Source organism: Diospyros lotus, chromosome 13 (genome assembly GCF_014633365.1).
Source record: "Diospyros lotus cultivar Yz01 chromosome 13, ASM1463336v1, whole genome shotgun sequence".
In the NCBI taxonomy this organism is placed as follows: Eukaryota; Viridiplantae; Streptophyta; class Magnoliopsida; order Ericales; family Ebenaceae; genus Diospyros; species Diospyros lotus.
Window position 1 is genome coordinate 34,352,490 of NC_068350.1, and position 15,270 is coordinate 34,367,759.

The 15,270-nt window shown below is 33.9% G+C and overlaps 1 protein-coding gene across 3 annotated transcripts in view; it reads left to right on the plus strand.

Annotated features, from left to right (window-relative positions):
* Positions 1 to 10,454: 10,454 nt before the first annotated feature.
* LOC127788562 (DNA gyrase subunit B, chloroplastic/mitochondrial) overlaps positions 10,455 to 15,270 on the plus strand; it is a 72,264-nt gene continuing 67,448 nt past the window's right edge. The window contains exons 1-4 of one of the 3 annotated variants that reach the window (XM_052317002.1): positions 10,455 to 10,790; positions 11,243 to 11,387; positions 13,610 to 13,690; positions 13,799 to 13,912. In XM_052317002.1, coding sequence (XP_052172962.1) covers positions 10,648 to 10,790; positions 11,243 to 11,387; positions 13,610 to 13,690; positions 13,799 to 13,912 — 483 coding nt within the window. In that variant the 5' untranslated portion in view covers positions 10,455 to 10,647. Of the gene's footprint in view, positions 10,791 to 11,242; positions 11,388 to 13,609; positions 13,691 to 13,798; positions 13,913 to 15,270 lie in introns of those variants that run through there. The other 2 variants (XM_052317000.1, XM_052317001.1) reach the window with 2 other exon arrangements.

Below are 15,270 nucleotides of genomic sequence, written 5' to 3' on the forward strand. Positions count from 1 at the left end.
CGATGACAGAAGTCAAATGATATGAATGTCTTTATGTTGGTAATGAAATAATGTTTGTCATTATTAACGCACAGCATCATTTTGGTAAATGATGTTCGGCCTCTACCATCAAATTCAATATTACTGTCTGTCAATTAGACCTTAACATTTTGGTTACCAAACTGACTGAATTGTTATGATTGAATGGATCAAATGAAGGAAAAAATTGAATTGAATCGATCAAATTTATACGAGAACTAAATATATTGAATTAGTTGAAAATTGATCGAATTTTTAAAATATGTCTATTTTGGTGTTTTTACATGATCAAGTTAAATGAAAACTTGTTTAGTCAATAATAATTTAAAATATTAATAATTCTAAGCAAAAATAAAAGTATCAAATAAATTATATTACAGCATTTAACACAATTACTTGTACAAAATAATTAAAAACAGTATTTGTATAGAATAATTATATTAATACTCAAAAAAAGAAATAAAAAAAAAAGACAAAATTGTTTTATGTTTAACTTAGATTGTCACATAGACACAAACTCATATGAAGGCTAAAGTCGGATGAAGAAGACAAGTCGTAGATGACTCTTCTATTTGAGTTGGTCGATGGTGAGTTACAAGGGTTGTGGGTCGCCAATGACGAGTCACGGGGAAGGATGAAGAAAACACAGTCGGTGGCGATGAATCGCAAACCAGAGAGACAACGAAAACGAATGATTGGCAAAGAACGAAAGAAGATGAAGAAGTGAATAATAGAAGAAGATAAAGAAGACAGTGGTGTCGATGACTTGATGGTGATTGACAATGGTGTGTCGATGTTAGAATCCAAAATTAAAAAATGGGAAGGTAGTGCAAAGGTTGAAAAATTAGGATAAAATGTGCAAGTTCTTGTTAAAAGTTAAAAGACACTACAGTAGATAGGTTGAGGTTGGTTCAGTTTGAAATTCGATTTAAGGTTATCTTCAGTTAATTCAGTCAAAATGATAACATTTTGAACTTTTCTGTCAATTTAATTATTTTGATTTTTTTGACAAAATAACTAAACCAAACCTAACTAACCAAACTACTTAAAAAATTAATTGAAATTGTTATATAAAATGAAACGAACCAAATCAACTATTTATGTCGGTTTAGTTTGGTTAGTTCCTTTTAACCAAACTTTTACTTACACTTAGTGTCAATCTAGAAATGGTTGGACTTTTCTTAAGATGTGCCCAAAAGAGAAAAAAAGTTTATTTTTTAAAAAAAATTCATAAAATAGACGACTCAAATGAGGGACATTTTTAAATATAAAAGAGAAAAGTCAAAATTTTAAATTTATGTGAACTTTTGGGAAGCAAATTTTTAATGTTTTCCATTGTTTTATTTAGACGCACGGAAGCCATGAGTTTTCAACTTTGCCAATATCAATATTAATTGTATTTACATCAATATTAATATAAATAATTCAAATATGAAATTTAAAATTTATTGTTATAATATAAGAACATAAACAATATCAATGAATAGAAAAATTGAATATTGATAAATAGTTTATTATGGTATATTTTAAAATTTTACAATTTAATAATAATCAATTATATTAATAACATAATATGAAAATATTAGTATTATAGGTAGTAAAAAATATTAATAAATGGTACAAAATTTAATAACAATAAAGGGTAAATAGCGGCTAGACCCTCTATAGTTTGGATCATGGAGACTTTTTATGGTTAAGAAATGGCTTTGAAGATTGTTGTTTATAAAAAAAATTTGTAGATACACCCTTTCTTTCTTTTTTTGGTTAGAAATGGCGTTAGTTGAATCTTAATTAAATTAACTAATTATAACTAAATAATATTAAATTAAAATTAACAAACAAACATAAAAAACAAATAAATAGATAAATAAAGTTGTTGGCTATCAACCATCTTTGAAAATTGTGGGGCTTCAACAATCATCTTTTATTGCAAAACTCTTCCCGAAAGTCTATTTTTTGACAACGATAAGTTTCATAATCACTAAACCTTATAGGTCTTAGTGATTTTGGAACTAGATATTTAAAAGAATCAGGAGGAGAGGAAAAAGAAAAAGGAGAATCAAATCTTATATATAGTAAGAAATTGAATACCATTCTTGTTCCACTAACAATTCCAAATTTGTTAGCTCGTCTTTTTCTTTTTTGTGAAATCAAGGATAATGGGTTCGATTTGCTTAGAGTCAAACCCCATCAATTGCCAAACTGAGTCTTATAAATAATATTAGTTACACACGTATAAAAAATATATTTTCTTTTATATACCTTAAAACTTTAAGATTAAGCATGTACTGTGACCTTCTTGACATTCCAAAAAACAAATTCTCAATGCCTATGGTGCATGATTATTACTAGAATCACTACTAATATCCACATTGTAAACCATACAGAGCTTGACATATTTGTATATGAAACTATATCTTAAATTTTTGAGATGAGTACCTATTTATAGATAACTGGTAATATAGATAAATGACTATTTTCACCTATCCAAGATAAGTGATAAAATGAATCTATTCCTTGATAGGAGGAGGAGATAAATCACATTTCTCAATTATCTTAAATAAGAAAGATAATTAAGTGATTTATTTAATATCTATTTATATTATACAAGTGCAAGATAATTACCACTAATAGATAATTAAGCCCAAAAAGGCATCATTATTGTAATACCCCATATTTTTGTAAGGTTGTCACGTATTTTAATTGAGTTTAAAATACTAAAAAATGGGTTGAAAAGGCAACAAGTGACCGAATCAGCTGCATGGAGTGCCCTAGATCTTAGATACCTAAGGGCAAATGTATATTTTTGATGAGCGTCTCGAGCCGAGATTTATAGCACTAAAGAAATAAAATAAGAGATGATTTTCGGTTAAGCTAAATTGTAGCCCAAAAAGACCGAATGATGGTAAGGGATTCCCGAAAATCGTATATATCAAGTAATTTTGAGTTATTAATTTTGAGATTTTAAGTTTCTCAATAAATTTGATGTTTGAGGGTGTAATTGTAATTAGAGAATTATCCAAATTAAATAAAGATGAAATCAGGAGCTTATATGGTAAAAATATTAAAGTTTGAGAACTTGAAATAAGGGCCAAAATGTCATTTGGAAGAAATTGGGGAATTAGCTTGGATCTCAAAAGTTGAATTCATTATAGCTTTGGATTTCAAAAACCATTCAATTATAGGTTTGAGTCTTTGGAGTCCATGGGTAAGATTGTGACAAGTGGCATAATGTGATTGGTTGAAGAAATATATAAATAGGCACCATGGGTTGTTCTCAAACCACTCAAGAGAGCTTTGAGGAGTGAAGCACTCTAAGTGGAGAAGGTTTCTCTAGAGAGAGAGTAGGTAGTTCGGCAAGAAGGCGGGAAGAAATCGAATGAGAAGCCGGGGAGAACGAGCCTTATCAGAGTTGCGAGCCTTCATCGGAGTTCACCAAAATCAGTTAGCAAAAAAGCAAGATAAGTCTTTTTTTTTCTATAATCTTGTATAGGGGAAAGAGAGGGTCGCGTAGGTTCAAACGGGGGTCGAATCGGAGTTAAAACGAGGGAGATATGGCCGAAATACGAAAACGACGCAATGCTATCCGAATCTGGTAGGCAGCGCGTGAGATACACGCGCCGGAAGTGACTGCGCGTGAAGGCACGTGAGCCACCTTCCGGGGGCGCGTGAGGGCACGTGAGAGTCCTATTTTACTCCAAATTTTCCAGTTATGCCCCTACTTTAATACCCTTCAACTCTATATAAAAATATTTGATATTAGATTTACCGAAACACATGTTTTCTGCAGAAACCTAGGCCGTTTGCAGTGAAACCGTACCGTCTGAGAGATAAACCAACAAGGTGAGACTCCTATACTCCAAATCCTATTTTTTATTCTCTTATGAGAGACTTTTATTGCATGTGACATATTTTGTGAAGTTCTTGTACATAGACTCTTGTTATTCTCTTAGTGAAATCATGTTGCATATATGAACTGTATTTTTCTGAAAAATATATGTTGTTGGCTTTTTAACTGTTACATTTATAAAATTCGTGTGGCCATACTGTTGTACCTATTTGTTGTTGGCCGAGGGCAAAAGTCGGATATCCCCCGAGAGGCGTTATGCGTGCGCCATCGAGAAAGTTCTCGTGGGGAAGACCGTGAGCTTAAGGAACAACGGATGTGGTGCTTACATGAATGCTATGAAGTCAGGCCAAAGTGGCATGGTTAGGGACCTCCCGAGAGGCGCTATGCGTGCGCCATTGAGAAAGCTCTCGTTGGAGGAGGCTGACGTGTTCACGAGACACTTCGGAGTAGTTCTCCTTGTCCTCTCATACATTTTATACTTGATTATGCATCGATATAAAATGTTTTTGGAGTTTCTCACTAGAAGATTCATCTTCTAATTGGATTATGTCCCGAAAATATTCAAACGTTCCAAATTCGTCGAGCGACTCTAAGGGAAATGAGGTAGCTGAAGAATTAGCTTAAATTACTGCCTGTAGTATGATTAGCATATTTTTGTGCGAACTTATGTAATTTTGGATATGTTTAAGATGTTCAGTTATCACTTGCTAGAGATGATGTCCATGTAATATATTTTGTAGACGTCTTGAACGATTTTATGTATGATAAATAAAACATTATGGTTGTGAACCATATCAGGTTCGATCTATCTTCCGCATTTGAAATTTTAACACATGTCTTAGCTATTTAATATTGGGTTTGTTAAGCTGAGAAGGTGAAAATTAGGGTTTTGGGGAATTTATGTGATGTATGGCAGCGATTGTGGTATGAAAAATTTTTATATTCCTAAAATTCTAAGTTATAACACGCCCGAAAAACTTGGGGTGTTACAATTATATATCTCTAACATCTCTCACTCGCACACAAACATAAATGATCTCATATATCTCATCTCAATCTAGACACCATTACTTATCTATTATACTAGTGAAAAACACTATGGGATCATAGAGCACGCTCATAAATGAGAGTTTTACATTAAATATTAGCATGAAGAGATCAATAATTGTTGTAGGCCAAAAATTACGACAATAGAATTTGTAGTGAGGGAAAGCTGGAGCGAAGATAGAGCGAGGTTGACAGTTAACAAGAGTTTGTTAATGGAGATAGGCGTTGGGTAGCTTCAGTCCTCGATGAACTAACCAGGGTCGCATGTGGACCTTTGAGGGCATCATCTAGAGTGACTGGAAGTGGCCTCATGTGTGCTTGGGGCATATCTGCACTCACAAGAACAAGTTAGAATGCACGTAGGGATCCCTCATCGGCGTATGCCCTCTGATGCTTAAGTCTATACCAATAAAAAGCAGTGCAATAGACAAGTAAAGCATGATATCATTGAATACAAGGTAACCGTACCTTACCCGGTCAAAGAAGGTTGATCACGGTATTATTACAGGGTGTCGGGGATAGACCTAGCAATCAGACGGGTTTAAGAAGAATTCCCCCCTGGAGGGCCAATCAACTTAGGGGCCCTCCGGGATAAGGTGGGTCTCACGGTGAGCTGTCGAAACAGGTTCTTTGCCTCTAAGCGGCTTATCGATCAAAGCCCCAGGTTGGCAAAGGATAACTCTAGACATTGTTGCCCTATCCGAAAGACTTTTAGCTTTCTCAAAGAGACTTCAAGCACTCTGCGAGAGACCTTGTTGCCATTTTCGAGAGACTTCCAGCTCTCTTCAAGAGGACAATTTTCTTACCGAGAGAAAGAGAGAACTTGGGACCTCTAGCAGTAGGTCTCTCGGAGAGCGCTTGGAGTCTCTTGGAGGAGGCAGTAAATCTCTCAGAGAGAGCTTGATGTCTATCGGAGAGAGCTGGAAGTCTCTCGGAGAAGGCAACAATGTCTAGAGTTATCCTTTGACAACCTAGGGCTTTGCCCAGTAGGCTGCTTAGAGGCCAAAAACCTGTTTCGACAGCTCGTCGTGAGGCTCACCTTTTCCGAAATGACCCCTAGGTTGACTGGCCCTCTGGGAAGGATTCCTCTTAAGCTCGTCCAATTGCTACTAACGTGCAGGTCTATCCCCGACACCCTGTAACAGTACCGTGATCAACCCTATTTGATCGAGTAAGGTACGGTTACCTCGTATTCAATGATATCATGCTTTACTTGTCTAATGCATTGCTTTTCTATTGGTACTGACTTAAGCATCGAAGGGCATACGCGGGTGAAGGATCCCCTCGTGCCTTCTAACTTGTTCTTGTGAGTGCAAATATGCCCTAAGCACGCAGAAGGCCACTTCCAGACATTCTCGAGGATGCCCTCAGAGGTCCACCTGCGACCCTGGTTAATATATCGAGGACCGAAACTACCCAACGCCTATCTCCACTAGTAGGCTCTTTCCAGCTGTCAACCTTGCTCGACTTGGGCTCCAGTTTTTTCTCATTACAAATTCTATTGTCGTAGTTTTCGAACTACAATAAAAATTGTGTCTCATGCACCTCGACACATCTAATCACATATTACTAAATACTTTTCAATCCCTTGCGAGTGTATAACTTGAAACCATACTCTAAGTCTTATGACCATAAACATAATCAATAATAAAACCACAATGATATCAAAATCCTGAGTGATGATGTGACTCTACGTGCAATGGGTGTCCTTATTGTGATGTGATAATAGCATGTCTTTCCTTCACCTTAATGTCATTACACAACAATTCAACTATGTGCCTAGTCATCTCTCATATAGTTGCATCAATCATGACCTTTTAGTAACAACTAAAGTAGTAAACATCAAATCGTTGATTCATGACATAGTTAAAATTCACATAAGGGTACTCATATAAATAGGACTCACATGATGAGAATATAAAGATCTATCACTCATCTCGCTATACATGGTAAAAAATAGCACATGTAATATGAAGCGCATGTTATAGTGGGTTTCCTTTCTCAAAGAGCATATATGCTATTTATTTTAAAATCAATACCATAAAGATCTTAGTATTGTTAATTTCCCAGCACCATACTTGAGTCATCTATCAATTCGCCACCAAGGGTGTCACTTGCCAATTACTACTGGCACCTAATTAAGTTTTCACATCTAACTTTATCTGAGTAATATGATTTTTAAAACATCATTTTCGATCATCATCATTGATCTCAACTTGCCCTATGCAAAGTGATATAATCATCATTATCACTTCCCAAGCGCTCAATGATGTTTTATCTCTTTTAGAGTGCCAAAACATTAATGTCTCATCTTTACTTGCTCCATTAGCACCAAGTACGACCACTCATATGAGTGAGCCGATATAAAGTTGGTGAGATATTAATGTGTATGTGTTTCAATGTTATTGTGTTCATTCATGTATCCATAATCATAATATTAAAATAAATAACACATTTTTATCATTAAGAATAATAAAGAACGATCATATCATCTAAAAAAATTAAAATAAATCTAAAAAACAACCATGTTTTGAAATAAAAATACATCAAACAATCTTACGCACACCCACTCTTACAACATGGGTCCCCAAAGCATGAAAATAGATGACTTTGGTTAATGGATCAACTATCATGTTTTCTATATAACTATTAAATCAGGATATCTTTATTTGCAACTACATCTAGGATATAACTATACTTGATGTCTATATGTTTTCTCTTACTATGGTATTTGGGATTTTTTACATATCCTAGGGAAGCCTTGTGATCACAATAAACTATGATAAGGGTGCATTTGTAGTAGTAGAGATACCAAAACTCTTTGGAAAACTTTTCAACCAAAATGACCTCTTGACCAACTACAAAGTATGCTACAAACTCTACCTTCATGGTGGATAATGTGATACATGCTACTTCATATAATGACACTACCCTTTAACAAGAAGACATATCTTGATGTAAACCTTTATTGATCCAAGTCACATTTCTAGTCCATATCACTATAGTAAAAAAATCTTTACTACCTTCCAGTGTTCAGAACTAAGATTATTTTGAGATCTACTAAATAACCTAACTACAAAGCTAATATCTGATTGAGTACACAACATGACATATATCAAACTCTCAATGACACTTGCTTAATATAGGCAAGTCTTACTCGAGTATTGAGAAATATTACTTAAGTCTTTTTCTAAGAAAATCGAGAATGTTGAAAGTTTAATTGGATATCAAATTGTATTACTCGAGTAATAACAAAAAGAACTTAAGATATTTCTGTTGAAGGTAATCTTACCCCTGTATCAATATTATTACTCGACTAATTCTTTTAAAAACAAATAGCACCAAAAATTTACTCAAGTAGCACATATTTTTACTTGACTAATTAGCTGGAAAATTGAGAATCATTTGTGGAACAGTTTGAATTATCTAGTATTGAAGAAACTCTTACTCGAGTAATAAACAAAGAAATAGAGACCATATAGATATTACTTGAGTAACGTTCAATGTCACTCGACTAATATACAAAGAAATAGAGAATTTCAAAAAATTATTCAACTAACATAATGTATTACTTGAATAACTAAAGGATGATTTTTAAATTTAAAATAACAGATAGGTTGTTACTTGACTAACACTATGACATTACTCAAGTAACATAGTCCACGCAACTTGAAATTTTGAATTTTCTAGCCATTGGATCACATTTTAATGTAGTATAAAACAAGGTTGACTTGTAAAATGAATGTTTTCTCTTATCATCTATAAGAAAAATAGTTATTTTTCCTAAACCATGTCATGAAGGGCTGAGAAAACTTACATATATATACTCACATAAGTTTTGCATGACAACAAAATAGATAAAGAATGAGAAAGCAAGCAACAAGCTTAAAAATGAACAAGAGCTTAAGTGAGAACCATTGTTCTTATCCACAAAAAAACAAGTTTTTCATTATTTTTAATTGTGTCTCTATATGAAAATTTATAGGCTCATCCTATTTGTGTTTAACTTATTTTCAACGATCTCTAGTATTGAAGGTATTTTTCTCTTTATTTGTATTTTAGTATATCTTATAAGAGGGCTATTACTTTAGCTCTAAAGTGAAAAAGGATTATAAAGTTTATTGTTTGATTGCTAGAAAAAGCAATGTGAGGTTATAACTGAGCCCGTGAAAAGCTTTCGCTATAAAGAGGATAGTGTTCGCCTCTCAAATAAGACATTTCAGGTGGACTTTGAAAATTCTTGATAAAGAGTAAAAGTAATAGACACGGACATTTATTATCAAATCACTATAATTGATTGTACAATCTCTATTTCTCTCTTTTTTTTATTTATTATATTTATTTCTCGTGCCATTAAATATCAAATATTTTGAGGTGCTTAATTCACCGCCTCTTAAACTAATATATTTTCAAAGTAAAAAAAACAAAAATAACTAGAAAAAAATAATGAAAAGAGAAAAAGATAAAGACATTTGAATCAAAGAATCACGGCTAAGTTCTTCAATTAAAAAAAACTCTAGAACTTTGAATCCTTAAATCAAAAAAATCATCTTTATTGCATGTATAATCCATTGGTTATTTGATGGGAGGAAAAAAATAGAGAGAATTGTTGTCAATACATTATTGGTGTATAAGGAGACAAATTAGAATGATGAAATGAAGAATGAGGAACATGTAGAAGAACAAATTTGACATTTTAAAACATTTAATTGTCATTATTAACGACTAAGATATTGTTTGATACAAGTTTTAAATATAAAATAAAGCCTTTATAATTTCTCAAACTAGAGGAATGACTTTATAATTATGCTAAACCTCAAAGGTCATTTGTGTAACATTAGGAGAATTTTTTATTTTTGCCTTTAAATTTATCAAATATTTTTGTGAACCAAATATGCTAGCTAATAATGAGCAAATTACAATGTACACTTTGAAGTTAAAACTGAATACAATAGTATTCATTTTACATTCAAAACTAATAAACATTTCTTGCTGAATTCAAAACTCAATACAAATAACTTTTATATGTAAATCATTATTATTAGGTCTTATAAAATTTTTAAAATGCTCTCGCTATATTTTTATCTTCTATTTCTTTGTTTCTCCCTCGACGACATCCTTCATGGCTCTACCAATGGCTCAATCTCTTTCTCGCTTGATGATCGTGTGGATGAGATGAATCTAGACCAATGGATTCCTTTATTAGGTGGTTAGTTGTCAGCTATTACTTTTTTACTTTATTATTATTTTTTTTGTAATGGAGAGAATAAATGAAAATACATAAATATTGACAAAATAGATATTTTATATTTTTTAAATGTCAAAAATTATAATTTTTCAAAAAAAAAAAATCCTATACCTTACTTAATCTGAGTTTTTTTAATAAAAATAATATAACTTTTAAATAATAGTATAATTCTCAGACATATGCCATACTTCACTATAATTTACTGTAAAATATAAAACTTATTTTGTTGGACCAAAGTAAACTCTGAGCTCCGTTAGGGTTTAGAGTTTTAAGAGGGAAAATTGAAACCTGACCTCAGAAAGAGGAAAATTAGATAAAGGCATAGGAGCCGAGAGAGAGAGAGAGGGGAGGGAGGGAGGTTTTTATCTTCTTCTTCTTCTTGTGCTTCTTCTTCTTCTTGGTCCGCCCAAAACCACAGCCAGAAGGGGCCTCAGAAGATTCCTGGGCGAGAAAATTACATTCTCTGGAGTCTGTCTTGAACTGAATGGCACTTCTGAAGCCTCCCGTCAACTTTGCGCTTAGACGAATGGCCTCGCGTTTCCTCGCTCAACCTTCCTCGATTCACTCCCACACCCTTTCTTTTTCCTTCTTTTCTGTCGCTCGTCCCTCGCTGCTCCTCAAGACCGGGTACTCCTTCTCTCTCTCCTCTAGATTCTGTTTGATTTCTGAGAAAATGTAGGAAAAGAGAAAGGGGATACGCTTTCTTCTCTTTGACTTCTGTGTCGTTCTTTTTCTATTTTCTCTCGAAAGACAAGGGGGGCAGGGAGATTTTGGGACTTTTGTTTTGAAGCAACTTTATGTACTTCCTCAGCAACTGAAGGGAGGAACTTAAGTAGTTATAAGTACCAACGTCTTCTATAAAATGGCTATCTTTTATTCGAACTTTCTATTAATCCCTTAAGACCATACAATTTAAGGTTTGGGATTTTACAAGTGTTTTTCTAGAATCTTCACTTTACATAAATAACGGTTTTTAGTTTGGGTCTCTGTTTTCCTGAATTTGCTCACTGGTTAAATGGAGTTTTCAGGGGCTTGATAAGTGGGAATCATGTTATTGACAAGCTATATTCTTGAGGCAGGACCATTTTTCGGTTGAGAAGAGTGCCAAGTAGGTTATGGACGCGAATAGCAGCTTCACCAAGGGCTTTTATGTCATCGAGTACCGCATCAGAAACTTTACAGGAAAGCACGAGGTCAAATGCCTATGGGTCTGAACAAATTCAGGTAAATTACCGCCCCTGACATTTATGTGACTGTCAAATTTTTTTTGTTTGCTAGAGACGTGACTGTCAATTGACTGTTCATTATTTATTTATTTTTATTGCTGTGGCTAATGTTTCGACACCAGGTAAACCCAAAAATATTAATGGTTGTTCAACCAAAATTGAATCAGATTTGAATTTTAACATTGTAACTGTATCATAATAAATAAAGTTACTTAAGAATATTACCTAAAACACCTTAGATCAAATCACATTGTATGATATCTTGTAAGTCGATCATAAATAGTTGTTATTTTTGGGTATGGATCTGAAATAATTGATTCGTAGAAGCAGGGAGGGAGGGGGGAAGGGAGGGGGGGGGGTGGGAGACCAGCATTCTCATAACCAGACTGTCATATGGGCTGTGGAGTGAGTGAGTAAGGACTTTGAGAGGCTAATGCAGAGCAACCTGCATTTTATGAAAGATAGAAGAAGAAGAGAAGAATTAGGGCAGAAAAAGAAGAGAATAAGTACAATAAACTTAAGAAGAAGAAGTCTGAGAAGAGAAGAGACAAAAGAAAAGAAAGAGAGAAGAGAAATCCTAAATTCAAATAAAACCTAAATTCTAATATTAAACCCTACAAGTTAATAACCCTAATTTCTAACCTGGCTCAAGGCTTGATATAAAAAATGGAAAGAGATATCCTAACCATAGTAAATGGAGTTTTTATGTGATGTACCAAACTGGACGGCCCTGCCAGCTTAACCACGACAGATTTTAAAAAACTGCCAATTCACAATTTTGTCCAGTTAAGAAAATACCAGACTTTTTTGCCTCTTATGCCGAATGATTTTATGGATTGATTTGAACTGTTTATTGGGCTTATTTCTTTTTTTATTGGTTGACCCTCCTGGTGTGCTATGGTCAGGGTTTTGATGCTAGTGGTGAATTTTCGTGTGTTATGTAACTATATAAAATAGAATTATGAACTCAAAAAAGTTGATCAAATCAAACAGAGAAAACAACGGAGTATTTAGTTGATTATAGATTTATCTTGTCAAACTTGAACTTTATTGGAACTAGTTAATGTACTATGAAGTAGAGTAAATTGATAATATAACTGCTGTTCAAATATTCAGCAAGATCGGCCAAGAAAGAAAGGGAATGAAGCAATCAAGAGAGAGAGTGGGAGGGGGGGGGGGGGGGGAGAATCCTTGTTTTTCTAAGGGTTCTGGTAATGAGAGGTTCTAATCCTTTACAGTGATGAGATAATGCCCCTTTAATAGGTTATTGAGAATTGCCTGGAAGTGGAAGTGAACTACAGACAACTGGCTCTTTCCCCTTGGTATTAGGATAGTAAGAGTTCTTCTCCACATCTTATATACATGGATCTTGGGTATCAATATTGAGTGTTTGTTTCACAGTTTACTTTCATAAACTGCTGATTTATGATTTTGAAATGTGCATTCTGTTAAATAATTGATCTTGAACTCATTTAAAAGTTCAAGCTGTTAGAGAGGGGTAATTTTATCATTTATCTTATTGCTTTTACTCACAGCATGTTCTCTGTGTACCATACTTTTCTTCAGAATTAGATAAACTCATGCAGCTATCTCTGAATATCGAATTGACCGCCAGGTTTGAACTTGTTGGCTGCCAACTTATCTAAAACATTAAAATCTGGGAGAGGTGCTTAACTAACATGGTATAATAGCTCTGATACAATGTTAAATTATTGGCAACTAACTCATATAAAATTTTGAGCCATTAGAGAGATAGAGACAAAAAATTTAATTTGTTATATTAGAATCACAGATTTTATTTTGAATTTTATAATTTGGATTTGATAGGATTCAGTAGATTTTTTGGAATATTGTGATTTGAGTTTTGTAGGTTTTTTTTTTTTTTTAAATAGGATTTTAGTCTAAGTAGGTATTGGCGATATAAATAATTGAGATGGTTGAGTTTGAATAAGATTATTTGATTATCCCCTCTCTCTCTCTCTCTCTCTATTCATCTATATCTATCTATCTATCTATCTGGGGTCTCCCTCTTCTTATCCTTCAGTTAGTCAAGAAAGTAGCTTACATATGTTTAGAGTATCATTGTGAATTCTTTATATTTTGAGAAACAATAAATTTCTGTAGATGTAGATATATGCATATATCTTGCTCTTTTGGTTTATTTTTCTGGTTGCCTGAGCTGTGGTTTATGCTTTTATTAAATCTGGCTGATTTGATCAGGTACTGGAAGGTTTGGACCCTGTTAGGAAAAGACCAGGTATGTACATTGGAAGCACTGGACCTCGTGGTTTGCATCACTTGGTATATTTTATACTCCTTTGCCTTCTCTTCATTAGTAATTATTAATGTGCTAAGTCTATTTTAACTGCACTTGATTTGCTGGATTTCACTGATGCTTTTTTCTCTTAGGTTTATGAAATATTGGACAATGCTATTGATGAGGCACAAGCAGGATTTGCTTCAAAGATAGATGTTATCTTACATGCAGACAATTCAGTGAGCATCACTGACGATGGGCGTGGGGTATGATTTTTACTTTTCTGTGGTCTAGTGGGAGTTTATGGGGTAAAGATTTGTCGAGGGATAAACCAGACTATCCGTTCCATAGGGCCTGGATTTAGATTTTTGACATGAATGCTTAATCTTTGCAAGCTCTCACCTGATATACATTGTTTTAGTTGTACTAGCATGGTTCTCTTTCTAATTACAGCACTGACCATCTGTTTAATTCTCTATGATGCGATGTAAAATTTGAGCATGTGATGTGTGATATTTCAGGCCCACTTGTGAACTTGTAAATAAAGATAGTGGAGTTCTGTATGTTGAATTTTTGTGTAGGAACCGTGAAAGAATATCTAAGGGAAATCAATCATTCAACCATGAATTATTCATTAGCTTTAGGAGGATATTTATACAAAGAGAAACCTAAAAAATCTCCTAAAAATACTCCTACTTTACAGTTGTAGATAACCTTTATTTAATTTTATAAATACACATTAGATATATCTATAAAACTGCTGATATTAGTTGTTGTTGATCTTCTTTAAACTCCTTCCTCATCTAGGACTGCAACCTTATCTAAACTCCTTCTTCATCTAGGAGTTTAGTTCGTGACTTATATCTCGGTTTCTTCCAACACTCCCTCTCAAGCTGGTGAATAGATGTCAATCATTCCTAGCTTGCTTCTTAGTTCTTCGAAACCCTGCTTTTGCATTGCTTTAGTCAAGATGTCTGCCTCTTTATCTTTTGTTGGAATATAAATTAGTTTTATATCTCCACTTTCCAGCTCTCCCTTAACAAAATGCTTGTCAATTCGAACATGTTTGATCCAGTCATGTTGCACTGGATTATTTACTATGCTTATACCTGATTTGTTGTCACTGTAGAGAACTTTAGGTCCAACTATAGGAATAGATAAATCCTCCATGAGTCTTTCCACCCAAATTAACTTACAAATACTCTGTACAATAGCTCTATACTAGGCCTCAGCATTGCTTCTTGACACAACTTCTTGTTTCTTGCTCCTCCATATGACCAAATTTCCCCAAAGCTTAGTACAATACCTTGATGTAGACTTACTGTCTTCAATAGATCCAGCCCAATCTGCATCCACATAACTTTTTATTCCTCTATCCTCGCTTTTCTTGAATAGCATTCCTTTCTCGGGAGTCTCTTTCAAATATCTAAGAATATGATATGCAATTTCTAGGTGTCTTTTGGTTGGGGAATGCATGAATTGACTGATGATGCTCACTGCATACGTAATATCTGGTTGTGTGTGAGATAGATAAATTAATTTTCCCACAAATGTTGAAATCTTCCAACATCTACCAGTTGTTCCTCATTTTTCTCCCTTCTATTTTTCCAGTTAGGCTCTAATG